General features: G+C 53.7%; 6 protein-coding genes across 6 annotated transcripts; 2 read left to right on the forward strand and 4 right to left on the reverse strand.

Annotated features, from left to right (window-relative positions):
* Positions 1-1,172: 1,172 nt before the first annotated feature.
* Positions 1,173-2,045, forward strand: CCOS01_02982 (DJ-1/PfpI family protein; the record flags this gene model as incomplete). Its single annotated transcript, XM_060451168.1, has 2 exons — positions 1,173-1,784; positions 1,890-2,045. The coding sequence occupies 2 exons, from the start codon at positions 1,173-1,175 to the stop codon at positions 2,043-2,045; spliced, it is 768 nt and encodes a 255-aa protein (XP_060317433.1).
* Positions 2,046-3,667: 1,622 nt separating this feature from the next.
* Positions 3,668-3,928, reverse strand: CCOS01_02983 (uncharacterized protein; the record flags this gene model as incomplete). The annotated part of the gene is made up of 1 exon (XM_060451169.1): positions 3,668-3,928. The coding sequence occupies one exon, from the start codon at positions 3,926-3,928 to the stop codon at positions 3,668-3,670; it is 261 nt and encodes an 86-aa protein (XP_060317434.1).
* Positions 3,929-4,695: 767 nt separating this feature from the next.
* CCOS01_02984 (uncharacterized protein) lies at positions 4,696-4,980 on the reverse strand (the record flags this gene model as incomplete). The annotated part of the gene is made up of 1 exon (XM_060451170.1): positions 4,696-4,980. The coding sequence occupies one exon, from the start codon at positions 4,978-4,980 to the stop codon at positions 4,696-4,698; it is 285 nt and encodes a 94-aa protein (XP_060317435.1).
* A 625-nt stretch (positions 4,981-5,605) lies between these two features.
* Positions 5,606-6,292, reverse strand: CCOS01_02985 (uncharacterized protein; the record flags this gene model as incomplete). Its single annotated transcript, XM_060451171.1, has 2 exons — positions 5,606-5,725; positions 5,798-6,292. The coding sequence occupies 2 exons, from the start codon at positions 6,290-6,292 to the stop codon at positions 5,606-5,608; spliced, it is 615 nt and encodes a 204-aa protein (XP_060317436.1).
* Positions 6,293-7,528: 1,236 nt separating this feature from the next.
* CCOS01_02986 (glyceraldehyde-3-phosphate dehydrogenase) lies at positions 7,529-8,811 on the forward strand (the record flags this gene model as incomplete). Its single annotated transcript, XM_060451172.1, has 3 exons — positions 7,529-7,657; positions 7,867-8,551; positions 8,609-8,811. 3 exons carry the CDS (start codon positions 7,529-7,531, stop codon positions 8,809-8,811), a joined length of 1,017 nt encoding a protein of 338 aa, XP_060317437.1.
* A 1,276-nt stretch (positions 8,812-10,087) lies between these two features.
* CCOS01_02987 (uncharacterized protein) lies at positions 10,088-12,434 on the reverse strand (the record flags this gene model as incomplete). The annotated part of the gene is made up of 2 exons (XM_060451173.1): positions 10,088-11,864; positions 11,929-12,434. 2 exons carry the CDS (start codon positions 12,432-12,434, stop codon positions 10,088-10,090), a joined length of 2,283 nt encoding a protein of 760 aa, XP_060317438.1.
* Between the last annotated feature and the right edge of the window lie 2,899 nt (positions 12,435-15,333).

Below are 15,333 nucleotides of genomic sequence, written 5' to 3' on the forward strand. Positions count from 1 at the left end.
CGGGGCAATCCAGGGATCAACTCCGGCGTCCCGGGGGTTTGTCGTCCAACCGGCCATGTACCTCGGTCTGATCCTTCGGCTTGGCGTAACCCTTTTACCAGAGTCCCGATTGTCTGCGAGAGAAGAGGTGGTGGCCGAGACCGACGACTTGCGGCGAAACTCTAGCATCTCTTTTGACAAGCTGCTTTGTCGAAGAAATACGGAGTACTGAAAGCCAATATATCCCAGGTCTTGACGGTTGGGAGCTCTCACCGCAACACATGAGTCAAGAACCAATGGGCGTCGTCAACCGACATTAAACAGGAAAAGCTTGGTAAACAACGTTACTACGTAGAGCCGGAGGCTTCTCCGCCGCAATGGCACCCCCTTTCAACAAACATTACCCTCTTCTACAGTTGTGCCAACCATTTCCCCTGCTGACCGGGTTACCTTCCACGCATTGGCTTCTTTGTCCAAGGAGCCAGACAATCAATCGCTTTCAGTGGCATCAAACCAGGATCAAATCACTCAGATTAAAGGGAAGAAAAGAAAAGCAGACAAGGGCCAAGAGAACTAACCAGGAACAGCGAAAACTCTAATATGCTCAGCTTTTCTTACCAGATAAACAAAGTATCCACTTGCCACCTACAGTTTGTCAAACTCCTCCCATCGCAACTGGTAAAGCAGAGTCCCCGTCGTGACGTGCCTCTTTCTGGTGAAAGATAGCTCAAGATGATGGATGTTCAGTCTATGTATATTGGCAAGCTTTACTCCCCTTGCTTGGATCTTGTCCCGGCCCGGCCGTTCCTTCGGGATCGGAATGCTTCCAACCAAGTCCAGGACCTCCTGGTGGTTCGGAATTACAATAGTTGGTGTTGATGGCGTGTGTCATTTGGTTGGGTTCGTCCCACCCCCGGGATATTCGTGATCATGACCAAGGTTCCCGGTGGGATATTCATGTATATATGTTTCTACAGCACCTGCTCTGATTGCTGAATCATGTTGAAGCAGCCAGCACTCCCTGTTCCCGGGGTTACATTCTCGGACTGTCCATTCACTCGTTCATCTCTCTCTCCCTCTCGCTTTTGTTTCTTCATCGAGAAACTCCAATCTCGACCTCACATCTCACGCAATCTCCTTCCTCCGACCTCAACAGCAGATCTGCCGCGCTGCCAAACTTCACAAATCTCATAATGCGCCTCTCCCTCCTCGCCACCGCGGCCTCACCCGCCGCCGCCCTCATCGCAGGAACCCCCTTCCACAGCACGCCCAACACCCGCAGCATCGCCGCAAACACGACCCTCCCCGTAACCTTTGGCGCAGTCCTCTTCCAGGCAATGGAAATGCTAGACCTCATCGGCCCCATCGACGCCCTCCAGCTCGTAGCCTACAACCGACACGTGAACCTCCACCTCATCGCCGCCACCCTCGACCCCGTCACCACGGCGCCCGTGTCCCCGACTTCCAACACCTACAACTCGTCCTGGTGGCCGACGTTCCAGCCCACCAACACCTTTGACGACGACCTGGACCTCGACGTGCTCATCCTGCCCGGCGGACCGGGCGTGCGCGCCCCCGGGCTGGAGCCGATCGTCGAGTACGTGAGGAAGCACGCGCCCAGGGTCAAGTATCTCGTTACGATTTGCACGGGGGCCAGTCTAGCTGCTAGGGCGGGCGCGCTGGACGGCAGAAGGGTTACGACGAATAAAGCGGCTTGGGGGTTGATTACTGCGCAGGCGCCGCTGGCTAAGTGGGTTTCGCCGGCGAGGTATGTTGTTGATGGGAACGTCTGGACTTCTTCGGGTGTAAGTTGCTTTTTGATATTTTACTATTTGATCCCTTTTTGCGAGAGAAAAGTGGGAGCGTGTGGAGGAATCGAGAAGAATTGTACTGACTGATGCGTGGGTTAGGTTACATCTGGTCTGGACTTGATTATGGAGTTCATCAAGCAGGTGTATGGCGAGGAGTTGTCAACCAAGGTTGCCACAATCATGGAGTTTGTCCCCCATGCTGCTGACTGGGATCCATTTGCGGAAATCAACGGCGTCGAACCGACGTACAATTGATAGTCTTGTGGCTTCGAGGCGGTTAGATAGAAGGAAAGATAGAGGTAGCAACTCGGAGCACGGGTTTACTTTGATGTTGAGGATAATAGAGCGCATGGTGGTGGTGCAACCTGATTCCATTCGCAGTACAAAGTCAGCTTGTTTAGCATTGATTTGGCATAGAAGGTCCGTTTTACGCTGATCCGTCGTCCTTGATAGAAAGTATCGTGCTCAAATAGTCCGGTTGGTGAAGAGTGAAAATCATTCACTCTACTCTTGACTGCTCGGATGATATGAAGGCGTCGAACGTTTAGAGAAAGCTCTTTACCTGGCAGCATTTACATTTTTAGTGAGTGAACGCCGTAGCAGGGAAGATCTGGGAACGCCTCGATTTAAACTGAACCGCATCGCCCATTGGAATTCACTTACATCGTCCCATTGCGTGAGAAGTAGACGGGGTCAAACGTGCGTTAGCCGGAGCGAGATATTGACGCTGTTAGCAGACTTGTTCCTGGCACCATTCTCATCAAATCCATCGCATGACCCTCCTGATGATTGATGAACATTGCCGGGATGTAAGCTAAGCAAACACCATGAATGTGATCAAGGCCGGAATTCTCATGAAAACGCATGGCACGCCTAGGTAGTTGACCAACATATGTTGGCAACAGGGGTCTCATCGACGCTTGAGAAATACACGACGCAGATTCGCATGGAGGCTCAGAGAGAGCTCGGGATGAGTCGCCAACAGAGATGTGAATATCGGTATGTCCAATAAGACCTTTATGACGAAGACAGGGGCCCCTATTATCACTATGTTTGCGTGGTCCCCAGAAGTACACATAGGCTTGAGTGAACCCGTGGCTCACCTATGACAGGTAGTTGTAGGAGCTGTCAGAGATTCTCCAAGACTTGTAGACTTTGATATCTTGCAGTCAAGTCGATGGAGGGTCGATGCCAGAAGTAATAAGACGGGGAGGTGAGCAGAGGATGCCTGTGTTCTACTCCGATGAGACGAACTTCTGTACTGAAAAATTCAAGAGAACGAGTTGAGATAATCCGTGAGCCTGTTGAGCTGCGACATGTTCTCCTACTGCGTTCCTACGACGAGAGTCGGCTGGCCACTAACACCAGAAATGGCGCTCATCAAGGTTGCATCTCAGGTACCGGATAGCAAGCACGTTCGTGCTTGCAAACATGTCTTTATAGCACCCGTGTATGCTCCACGGCAAGTTGAATGAGACACAATTCGAGGAAAAGAAATCGAGCTGCCATGGTATGCGCGAGACGGTTGCCTCAATCCCATTGATGTACTTGCGTTCGAGGCCCATGGCCTTCCAAGGATTCGTGGGGGACGCGTGGGGGACATCTCTGCATAATTTGAGATGACAATCATCATGGAGATCGAAGCGTTAGTTCTGCACAACGGCATAAGTCAAATGTGCGGCATTAATCGTGCACCAGCCCACTATGTCGAGCTTGGACCAACTTATGTCAGGTAAGTCCACGTCAAAGTCAAACCCTGCACAATTTGCTGGTGGGGTAGTCAGCTCGGTATAAGTCACCGCTCACCGAGGCACAAAGAATGCTCACCGAAACTGGATATTTCGAGGAGCCATAACCGAGAAATGCCGTTTGGCCTGTCATGATTTCTTATAGAAGAGACAGCTGGTCTCGTACTTCAATCCGGTATTCCGTGACTGTACGGGACAAGCATATAGCCACATCCCGGGTCTTGCCCGCCAGACAAGGATGAACACTCTGCCGGCAACTCGAGCTTCATCTTCACGATATCTCACGAATGCCATCATCCGGAACATTTTCATAGACAGCTGGCCCGGGATCGTTAGGCGCAATAGAAGAATCCACAGATTATGCAAGTCCAGCGGTCTATGGCGAATCATCTACACCAAATATTCCCGGCTACCTGACTTACACGCGCCCGCCTCGTACAAACGGGCTGCCGAGTGTACCCCACTGGGCGTTAGATACGAACCCCTGGGCTCATGAAGAATCTCAGAGGCTAGTGTAAAGTCGCTGGTAGATGAGACGAGGTTCCAGATCCCCAGGCACGAGGTGCTGTACCCCGGCTCGGCAAAGTGTAGCTTAATGTACGGCATCGGGGCAGGTAATCGGGAGGAACCGGAGCGGAAATCTGGGGTAGCTCGGGTCGAACCTCGACGAGAGACGCATCATTCCGGGGGCGGCTGGCGGCAAACGGGGCCTGTAGGAAAGCTCGGTTCTTGCAAGGCCGCCACATTGCTGCCGTGGTCCATGTAAGTCTCGTGTACCCAGTCAAAGGTGGACTTGGGAAGGGAGGGAACGGGAACGGCGAGTACAGTACGTAGTCGTGATGATGTGGGCTTGCGGATGGGACGAGCGTCAACGACATCGTGCTAGCCACAAGGCTGATGACACGGCTGTCATTCCGTCAATTCGTAGGGCGGATTTGAGGCCTTAGGCACAGTGGCACAGCAGTACCATGATCTGACAATATCTAGTCGTCAGATCTCAGGAACCCCTTATCAGACCGAAATGAGATGTGCTGAATAATTTGGCCGAGAGATAGCTTGTCCATGTTGGTTTAGACCGTGGTACGGCCAGAAGCTCGTCCGGGGGGCTGGTGTCGTACGGCGTTGGTAGCGGATGGATGAGTGACGGTAGAGTCATATCATGCTGAGTCGATCGATGTTTGGACCATACAAAATGATCCAACTGCCAAACCTGGGCCCTGTCGGGCGTCTGGCGATACGATACGGCCATGCAGGCCTCCGTGGGCAGCGGTCAACACATAGGCCGCGGCATTGACGTTTGCGGGTATCCTCGGTAGGGATATCGTCATTCCCGATGTCATCGGAAGTTGAGAGTTGTTATAGGCGAAGCCAGGAGCATTTGGGGCCGACGAAGCCGTGATGCTCCGGCGTGTCGGGCCAGCCGGGCTCGCTTGGTAGCTCATTGGGTTGGGTGAGTCGAGAGGCAGATCTCGGGCCCCACCAAGCGCCGGAACGCACCAGCCCTGTTTTGATGGACCGACTTTGCATTGGAAGCGGCCGGCCAAGACTGTGAGTGGCAGAATTGGGTGGCGTGTACATTTGGCATCAGTCATGGGTGAATTGACGGATGGGTGGATGGCATTCGTAGGCGAGGTATCTGTACAAGTTCTCCAATTGAATTCGAAGGGTTTGGACGAGCATGGATGCCTTTCTTTGCACGCAAACTGTTTTCTTCGACTCCGATGACTCCTTTGCTCCAACACGGACGACGGAGCCAGAAATGGTGCGGTCCATCTGGGGGTGACCGAGAACGGAGTCGTAAACGGGCCTTCTCGATCATCATATTTCTCTAAGCTAAAATCGGCCGAGTCGAGGCTGGAAGTGCCTCATGCACCAGGCAACGTGTTTCATTAGCTGGGCTCAGTCGAGCTTGGCGGGTTGAGCGATGGAGCATTGAGTGATTTATGGAGCTGGGGTCAGTTTTTTTTTTGTTCGATATCTAACAGTAAAGGTAAGGTAAGCTGAGCTAGACTTTTGAGTAAGAGAGTGCGGTGGGAGCGAGCGGACCATACGCATACGGTACATACCTCAGGGTCGTGTAGGACTAGGGGGGATGGGAGGCGGAGGAGGAGGGGCCGTGGGAGCTTTGGCGCGGGATGAATGGTGAGGTGTGCGAATGAGCTGTTTGAACCTTGTGGCATGTCGTGTCTTGAATCCAGTTGAGGATGTTTAATAATAACAAGAGTCCACCAAAATAAACTGGAACGGTGAGAAGATCACATAAAAAAAGACGCCCGAGAATTTGGAGTGGACCACGGTGCCACGGCGCCACGGGCAGATGTTGCATGGAGGTGGCAGTGGCAGTGTGTGAGAGGTGTGAGAGCGAGCAAAGCGTGCAAAGCGTGCAATGGGAGGCAAAAGGTGAGTCGACGGGGGTATCGGACCTGGTGCTGCTGCTGTGACCGGGGGGTAGCTGCGAAAGTGATGTAACGAGGGGCAGGCCAGCAATGAGGAGCAGGGGCCAGGGATAAGGTGCCGTAGCTGACTTTTTTTTCTCGCTGGAAACCAAGGGAACAAGCTGCCCCTCCATGCCCCTCCATACCTGACAATTCCTGACCCTTGATAATGCCTGCTATTGCTTGAGTCGTTGGTCGGTCCGGTCTGTCTGATGAAAGTGACACCACCAGCCAAGACCCGCTGAAGAAATGGATATGGATGAGCTGAGAGTGTTGCTGGAATGGAGAGAAAACAAGTTATTGATGAGTAGTCCATCATGAGATGCCCGAGATACGGGCAAGATGCAAGATGAAGGCTGGAGCACAGACAAAGTTGAGGTGTCAAGAAAAAGTAGTGAGAAGGAAGGGGGGGATATCGAACGCCACGACAGACCCGTCAAACAATGCAGCCTGCGCCTGCGTCCCATCCGAGCTTGGGGTCTTTCTTCCATGGGATGGCAAGCCGCATGGAAGACGGACTGTGAATGCTATGTAGATTGGATTGGTAAAACAACAGCGCATCGCATCCCACCATGATTGTGTTCCAATCCCATCATAGCAATTGGTCCAGAAAACCACCAAGTACCCGGAGGGTATCATACTAACGCCACGAGCGGTAGCAGCGCCTTCCCGCTGGATGCCCCGCCATGTCCGTAAAAAGACGCAACTGGCACCTGCTTGGACTGAGTGGGTGAGAGGCAACGAGAGGGACTCTGTACTCAGAAAGAGGAGGAACAATCCCTAATTACCTAGGTAGTATTGGAGAGATACGGAGAGAAAAAGGTACGGAGTACGAGACACGCGTTACGGGGGGGAGCTCTACCTAGCCCGGTCAAGCACAAAGTGAGGTAAGGTAAGAAAGGTACCTCCTACCTCAGCTCAGATAGCAGAAAAAGTGTGTCACTCACCCAATTCCCTGGCGTCGACCGGGCAATCACCACCAACTCACCACCCTCAATCGCCGAGTCACCTCACCGTTCTCGGGGCGTCTGGATCCCCCCCATTGGACCCCCCTGCGGAGTGGCCGTACCTGGTACTTCCCTAACTTGCGTCAGGTCCGCCTTCCATTGACCTCCCACTCCCACTCTTGCCTGCCTCTTGCCTGCTCTTGCCATGGCCGCCGGTCTTGCGTTGGATCGACCAGCAGGAGGACCACCCCACCATCTTCCCTCAACCGAATTTACTATATCTCGCGCGCCCTTCCACCACCTCCCATCACTTCCGTTCCTTCCTCCTTCCTTCTTCTGCCATTGAAAATTCTCTCCTACACATCAATCCATCTCTGACCTCGTCGAATAACCCGACGTGATCCCATTCCAAGGTAAGACCTAGCTCTCGATAGCTCCCTCAAGCTCTACATACCTCACGTCTTCATCACCCCACCCCGCTACCGCGAAAAAATACCCCGCCTACCTTGGACATATCGGAAACGCCCGTCCTTCACCAACGCCTGAGAAAACTCAACTAACTCTCTCAACCGTCAGACATACCCCAAATACAAATCACATCAGACAACATGGCTCCCATCAAGGTCGGCATCAACGGCTTCGGTCGTATCGGACGTATCGTCTTCCGCAACGCCGTCGAGCACCCCGAGGTCGAGATCGTTGCCGTCAACGACCCTTTCATTGAGACCAAGTACGCTGTGAGTATCACCCCACTTTACCCCTCCATCATGATATCGCGTCTGCCACGATAACACCAGCTTCGTCGGTACCCACGGCAAAAGAGTCAGGACTAGCACTCTCGACTTTTTTGCCCCAGGGTTTCGATTGGGCTTGTTGTAATGACACGACGTGACACAATCATGCAGAAACAACCGAGACAGAACTTGCTGACAGACAATCATCACAGGCCTACATGCTCAAGTACGACTCCACCCACGGCATCTTCAACGGCGACATCCAGCAGGATGGCAACGACCTTGTCATCAACGGCAAGAAGGTCAAGTTCTACACTGAGCGTGACCCCGCTGCCATCCCCTGGAAGGACACCGGCGCCGACTACGTCGTCGAGTCTACTGGTGTCTTCACCACCATCGACAAGGCGAAGGCCCATCTTCAGGGCGGTGCCAAGAAGGTCGTCATCTCTGCTCCCTCTGCTGATGCCCCCATGTACGTGATGGGTGTCAACGAGAAGACCTACGATGGCAGCGCCGACGTTATCTCCAACGCTTCTTGCACCACCAACTGCTTGGCTCCCCTCGCTAAGGTCATCAACGACAAGTTCACCATCATTGAGGGTCTCATGACCACTGTCCACTCCTACACTGCCACCCAGAAGACCGTTGACGGTCCCTCCGCCAAGGACTGGCGTGGTGGCCGTACCGCTGCTCAGAACATCATTCCCAGCAGCACTGGTGCCGCTAAGGCTGTCGGCAAGGTCATTCCTGAGCTCAACGGCAAGCTCACTGGCATGTCCATGCGTGTGCCCACCGCCAACGTCTCCGTCGTTGACCTGACTGCCCGCATCGAGAAGGGCGCCAGCTACGACCAGATCAAGGCTGCCATCAAGGAGGCTGCTGAGGGTCCCCTCAAGGGTAAGCTATTAATCTCAACCCATCGGAATCACCGAAACACAAGCTAACTATCTCCAGGCGTCTTGGCCTACACTGAGGACGACGTCGTCTCCACCGACATGATCGGCAACCCCAACTCCTCCATCTTCGATGCCAAGGCCGGTATCTCCCTCAACGACAACTTCGTCAAGCTCGTCTCCTGGTACGACAACGAGTGGGGATACTCTCGCCGTGTCCTCGACCTCTTGGCCCACGTTGCCAAGGTTGACGCCTCCAAATAAATGTGCGGTACACATGAGGCTGTCGCGGAGGGGAAACAGGACCAAAAGTGTCCATTAATGAGATGATAAACCAACGACCAAACAAAAGCAGTAAAATGAAGATGGGCAAGTCTTTCAGGAGGGAGGGCCGCAAAGGCCAGGGAGGATTATGGTTGTTTCTTTCCTACAAACAAACGCTCCCCGAATACATGTCCGTATGACGTCTATGAAATAGATTATGCCTACCCATCACAGTCCATGCCAATGCCAAGTGACCAGAGTGTAATTCGAACATTTGATTCTTCAATCAGCAATCAGATCATGTCGTGGACACGCGTAGTTGACATGGCATTTTTCGTGTCAGATCATGTATGAGGTCTATCTATGCGAGCTACCTTGTAGGTATGAGATGGGACAACCCTTCGAGTTGTGAGGGGTTGCCAGTGCGGGGTCGCTCCACGTCTGCGTCTGATAACTTGTTTCCACCCTTCCTCGCGTCGCCGCTTCCACCAAGGTCCTCAAAGAAGGTGTGCTTCTTACTATCATGTCACAGCATCGCAGAGCTTTTTTTGTTTGAATTGGTATTGATTCCTCTCTTGAATTGACCTTTCGAATGAGGAGTTCTCGACTGGGTACCACCACTACCACTTTGCAATTGAGACGAGGCCGTTCGTTTCGTACCATCCTCCCTCCATGCCCTGGTTGAACCAAGCCTTTGCCTTTCTACAAGACATCAAGTCCGAAAGATACAAAAGCAAGAAGGGGGGGGGGGGAGGGGGAAGCCGGCCGAGGGATATCTCCTTCTTTTATATGTACACACGCATAGAGAGTCCGTAGACACAGAGTTTGTAGAGACACAGAGCCCTGATATGTCCTCCTTGAACGCCAAGCTAGAGAGAAATAAAACAGGAGAGAAAAAGGAAAGGCCGTCGAGTTAGACTTGATATCAGACAAAGTGAAGAAAAGTGTGCGTGCTCGCTTCAAGAGACTCAGGGTGACTGTGTTTTTTTCATACATGATGGGCTACAGCCCATACTTTCTCGACCGAAAACGCCATTCTCGCCACAACCCAGCCTCCGACCCCGTCATCCACCGAAAAGGGGAGGGGGTTAAAAAAGGACGAAAGATGACTTGGTTCATAATACATGTCATTAGGAGGGCCCTAATGCCCGTATCCTTCTGTCTGTGGGTGTACCGAATCGCTCGCGACGCTCTCGTCACGCGCAGGCGACGAGCTCTCCGCCGTGGTAAAGGAGGAATCGACCAGAGTCGACACCTCGCCCTCGTCGTCGACATCCTATGACAACGTTCCGTTGGCGGCTGATACCGTGACCTCGGCGCGCCACGAGACGCCCTCCTCCTGCGCCCAGCGCCGCATAATCTTGAGAGCCGATGATACAGCTTCCTCCACACTCGTCCACGGGCCCATGTTGGTGCGCATAGCCGAGGCTTCAACACGCTCCGCCGAGTCGTATGCCGATTTCCATACATTTGATCGACCTCTTTCTGCGCCAATAATGTGTAACGCGTGCGTCGCCGGGTCAAGAGACCAGTAGCACTTGATGAGCTCCTCGTGGATCACGCCTTGCATCTGCCAAAACAGTGCTTCCAAAGGCTTGCTCTTTCGTACATCGTTGCGCATGACATTCAGAAGCGGTAGAATGCTACTCCACTGCTTAGGATCTTGTGCCTTGTTTTCTATCCGCCTTGACTCGAACAACGCTCTGAAGCTGACCATGAACGCCATCGCCGTCTCCAATCCGAGCATCATGCTGAGCTTGATGTCGGAGTCCGACACGGGAGCGCCGCGGTCCCCGTGCTTTCGCTCTAGCAATATGTCGCGCTCATGCTTCAGCTTGGTGCCGAGTCTGCTAAAACGGTTCCAGCGGTCGCGGAGCGCCTGGACCCTGTGAGGATTCGCCGCTTCTCTGCTATCGTCTCTGGTCTGCGGCCGGTCTCGGTCTGATGATGGCGGCGCGGGAGTCAAGCTGTGACCATCTCCAGGGGTGTTAACCGAGTTGCTTGACGCTACCCTCGACATCGATGTAGCACCCCCTTTCGATGGTGTCGATGGCGCGTTCAGCTTGGAGCTCGTTATTTCCGACGTCCGAGGTCGCTTCACCGCTATTGAATCGCCAACATTCTCGGTGCTGGTAATCGGCCGCTTCCGTGCCTGCGGCGGCGGAGGCTCTATGCTCACTGACCGCTCCTTCTTGATGTCTTTCCTTGGGGGTCCCAGGGCTAGTAGCCTCTGCACCGACTTGGTGTACTTTTTGCTGTACTTCAGTGTAACTATAAACCTGCGAGGCTTTTCCTTCGGCTTTTCCTTCCCTCTGATCTCCTTTCGGTCGTCCTCTTCCTCTTTCACTACCACGTGTGGTCTCTTGCCGTTTGTAGGGGAATCGGGAGGTTGTGTTCTTTGGTTTGCGTCGGAGCCTTTCGTCGGTGTGTTCTTCATCCGGGCCAGTTCCTCCTCAAGCAATGGGGGAAGAGTCGGGGAAAGTAGCTCCGGAAGTTTCAAGGGAGACTTCGGTCTCTTAATAGGCGGAGGTGGTTCTGCTCGTGAGGATTTCTGCGGCCTGTTGTGCTCGGGAGGATCGTCTCGTCTCTTCTCTTTCGATCGAGAATCGGATTCGTTCGGTAGGTGTAGTGGAGATAGTAACGGCGGAACTGCTGACCTCGAAGACGCCGTATCAGCTCTTGCCCGACCGCTCGAAGAGGGGCTGGGTTTGTTGCCATTGATAGAGTCTCCTCGCGCACGGGATATGGGAGACTTGTTCGCGCCTGAGCCAAAGGCTGTTTTTAAAGCAGATCGCCCGTTTGGTAATGAGGATGAGGTTGTGCCCAACTTTCCGTCCTTCTGTGGCGTCCTGTCTTGTGATGGGTGTATCTCTTTTCTTCTCGGCGTATCGTCTCGAGGCGTCCGCGATCGCTCGTCGAGCGGTGTGCTCGCTTCAGGTTTCGCTCGTTTCTGAGGTCGCAATTCGCCGTCCACATCCGCGATTCTTTTCCTCTTCTCTGGGGTATCATTGCTATCCTGTGCTGCCCGGGATCTTGCGTCGGGTCTGCTCGTTCTAGAATGGGTCAGTCAGCCTCTAGACATAGAGTACATTGGAAGAGACGGGCGTGAGGTTTTACCTTTCATCGTGGGCGCCGTCGCGCGCCTTATGCGTCTTGATGTCCCTTGATGCATCCAGCTCCCGATTTCTGTATGCGTCCGGCTTCTTGGGCTCGCGATCAATCCGACTCTCTACCACGTTCCTCTCCTTTCGCGAGGCGTCGGTTTTCGGCGTCGATCCGGAATCGGGAGGAGAATCCGATACCTTCTTCTGTTTGTTCTTATAATCACTCAGTGACAGCTTAGTCACGTTCTTTCTTTCCATCTTCGCGTTCGAATCTTTGACGGCTGGTGGGATCGGTGGTTCTTCGCGCATATCATGATACGCGCGAGTGAGTAGCATTCCGCGATCCGCGTCGGATAACAGCGTCATGTACTGCAGAGCCGGATACTTGAACTCTTCAAAGGTCTTGCTGTGATCGGGAGGAACTCGAAAGCGCTGGTCGGGGTTCATGGACAGTGAATGCGGTCGATCAGGCAGGATGCGCTGGGCCAGCAGTTGGACCTTTTTCGCCGCTGCTTCCATGGTTTGGTGGTGTTTGCATGCCGTGGGGGCATGTGGAAACAAGGATCGCAAAATGCGCGGTCGGGAGCGCAAGACAAGAGGACAGAATGGCGCGGTGCGATGGTGGTGGATGGATTGTGGTTGGATAGCGAGTGTCGGAATTGAGGTTAAACAACAAAGACCCGCGATGGTTGGCAGGCGATGCGAGATCGATGGGTGACGCAGGGGGTGGAATGGGCGCCGGAGTAGAGCACAAAGCTCTCTCCGCAGCCCACGAATGTATTGATCTGAGCCGGCGGCAATGTGCGCCGACAACTAGGCAAGCCGGTGTTGTTGACTCGGTTTGGGCGCCGATTCGAATATGTCGTGATAGCGTGACGTGGGTGTGCGATGCCGCCCTTATCTGGGGGTACCCAGGTTGATGAGGCGGTCGGGGTTGGGGTGTTTTTTTGAGGGGAACCGAAAGACACGCGAGCAGATGGCGTCAATGAAGCTCTGAGCGATGGGTGCGATGTTGGTATGATGCGACGATGGCGATCGCGACGTGGGTTATGCGTTGAGCGAGATTGCTGTTGTGCTCGGAGAGTTGGTGCGGTAGTGGTGGTGGTGGCAGTCGGGGTCGTGACCGTGGTCGTAGTCGTGGCAGTTGTGTATGCAATTGCAGCGTCCGAACATCAACCCTTGCAGCAGCTGGAGCGGGAGGTCAGAGGAGCCGCAGCGCATTTCCCGACGTGGCGTGCTGCTTGGGGGGTTGATTTGATGGGTTGGGATGGGATGCGAAGCGAAAGGAAGCGAAGCCAAGCCAAGCTCACTGGTAGCGACGCGGCGCTCAAAGGTGAGGTGCAGCTGCGTCAATCGAAGACGCGCGAGTTGAGGTGAGGTTCGGGTCGGTGCGAGGAAGTGTAAGAGCGTCGCCCCTAGCAGAGCAGAGGGAGCAACCTGCGCTTCACAGTGAGGTAAGGTAAGGTAGGTAAGGAAGGTAAGCAAGCAGTTGACACCTCAGTTGCAACCTGCGCCGGATCCAGACGGGGTTGAGGACGGGACGACGTGCCGCAGGTCGACGATACGGGGTGGAACAAGGGTCAAGGTAGGAAGATGGTGTTGGAAAGGGTCGAGGTCGCGGGTCTTTTGGAGAGACGGTGGACGGGACCTCGCGAGTAGTGTGGGTTTTGGACGTGGATGGGAGGTCCAGGACATTGCCCACTGTACCTTACCTTTAGCGTGGAGTCTTGTAGCTGGCAGGCACTGGACCTCACCTCACCTCAGTGCTCAGCTTACACTGAGTGAATGGACTGGGTGGGGGGATTGGCACACCTTACTGGACTGCCCAGGTGGATGGTGCAAAGGGGGTGGGAGGGGAGAAAAAAAGGTGGATGCCGAGCCTGACCTGGTACTTCCACCGGTGCGCCCAGTTGAATGGATGGGATGGGTTAAACCTTCATCTTAGGTACCTTACCTTATGTGCATAGGTACCTCTCATTCACCGTATGGTGTACCTATGTAGGTACGACAGACAACCTAACATGGAAGGCACTCACAAGTGGGATGGAGGTCAGAAGCACAGCAATTCAGGTAAAGACATACTCTAGCAGGGAAGGAAAAAGGCAGGATTGGCAAAGAAGGCAAGCAAGGTAAAGAGACACGCGCTATCTCGCGGCGAATTCAGGCCAATGACGGGCCCGGATGGCAACCGCTAGACGCAGATGATGCGAGACGGCAGCTGGGGTGGTGTCCAGTGCGCCAACCAGGACAGGAATTGAAAGTACGACGTTCTGGCAATCTGGTTTACCTCACGGATACCTTACCATGCTTACCTACGTGCCTACCTAACCTCATCTAGGTGAACCGTGAATGTCCCGCCAGAGAATTGGGTGCGGCGCGTGCTTACTCAATGCTCGCTTTCTGAGGGAACGGTATCCCAACTTGAGGCTTGAGCCAACATCCGCACCCACCCAGTTGCGCGGGACGAAATACGAACGAACCTTCCTTAGTTCTAGTACCCTAATAAAGGGCTGGAATGATCTGGTCAGGTACCCGTGCCAGTCAACTTCCCAAGCTTACGTCATCAAGCCGTGAGTCTATGGCGCTACGCAGCAGGAATAATGGGCGTGTCTGTCTGCTCTGTGGCCCGCCTTCCATCTCAGGCGGGACCGCTTGCTGGCGGACTCAGCGGCGGGAATCTCGACCACCTACCTACCTTATGTCGCGACCTAAGCCTATCTAAGGTGCTCATGTAGCTCGGAGGCGCCGCGCTTATCCAACGTGCCTCTATCATTCATGGCAAGGTGGAGGGCTACCTAGGTATAGAGGATGGGCCGGAAAAAAAGTCCGACAAGTTCTTGTGGCTCAACTTACTGTGACCTCCACTCGGGGAAGCCAATTTGTCGCGATTTGGGGCATGCATTGTTCTGTCAACTTGTTTGTTTCGCCGTTTCACCAAGCTGCAGGTACCTACGAAGACTGCCGACCTTTGTACAGGTGTACCTTGCTCATCGCGTAGATAATGTGCTTCATTGTGGCTTTGCCTGGATCATTCTGCACTCCGGAGCCGACGCATTCTTAGTATAAGCAGTTTGGAATTTCTTAACAAAGACAACCTAGCGCCGTCACACATAACGGGTTTCTTAGAGAGGCGTTTACCCTGTTGACAGATGTTGCATCATCACAGCGGTTAATGTAACACCCCCAGTAGTTGCAATATAGGCGTCTGCCATTGGCGTACCTAGTCTCTATCTAATCTAGAGATGTTTCTACAGGCAAGTTACCAAAGTATGGTAGCTAGCCGCAGATGAGGTAGACCACTACCTATGAAGGTAGCTCTCTTCTGTCCATGCGAAGAGTACAACCTTGGTATCGTAACAGGATCCTTTGCGCCGTCTTCCCTGGTATCTTGCTGAACTCAAAATGCGCGATGCATCAA

Source organism: Colletotrichum costaricense (assembly GCF_030867565.1).
Source record: "Colletotrichum costaricense strain IMI 309622 chromosome Unknown Scaffold_3.1, whole genome shotgun sequence".
NCBI lineage: Eukaryota > Fungi > Ascomycota > Sordariomycetes > Glomerellales > Glomerellaceae > Colletotrichum > Colletotrichum costaricense.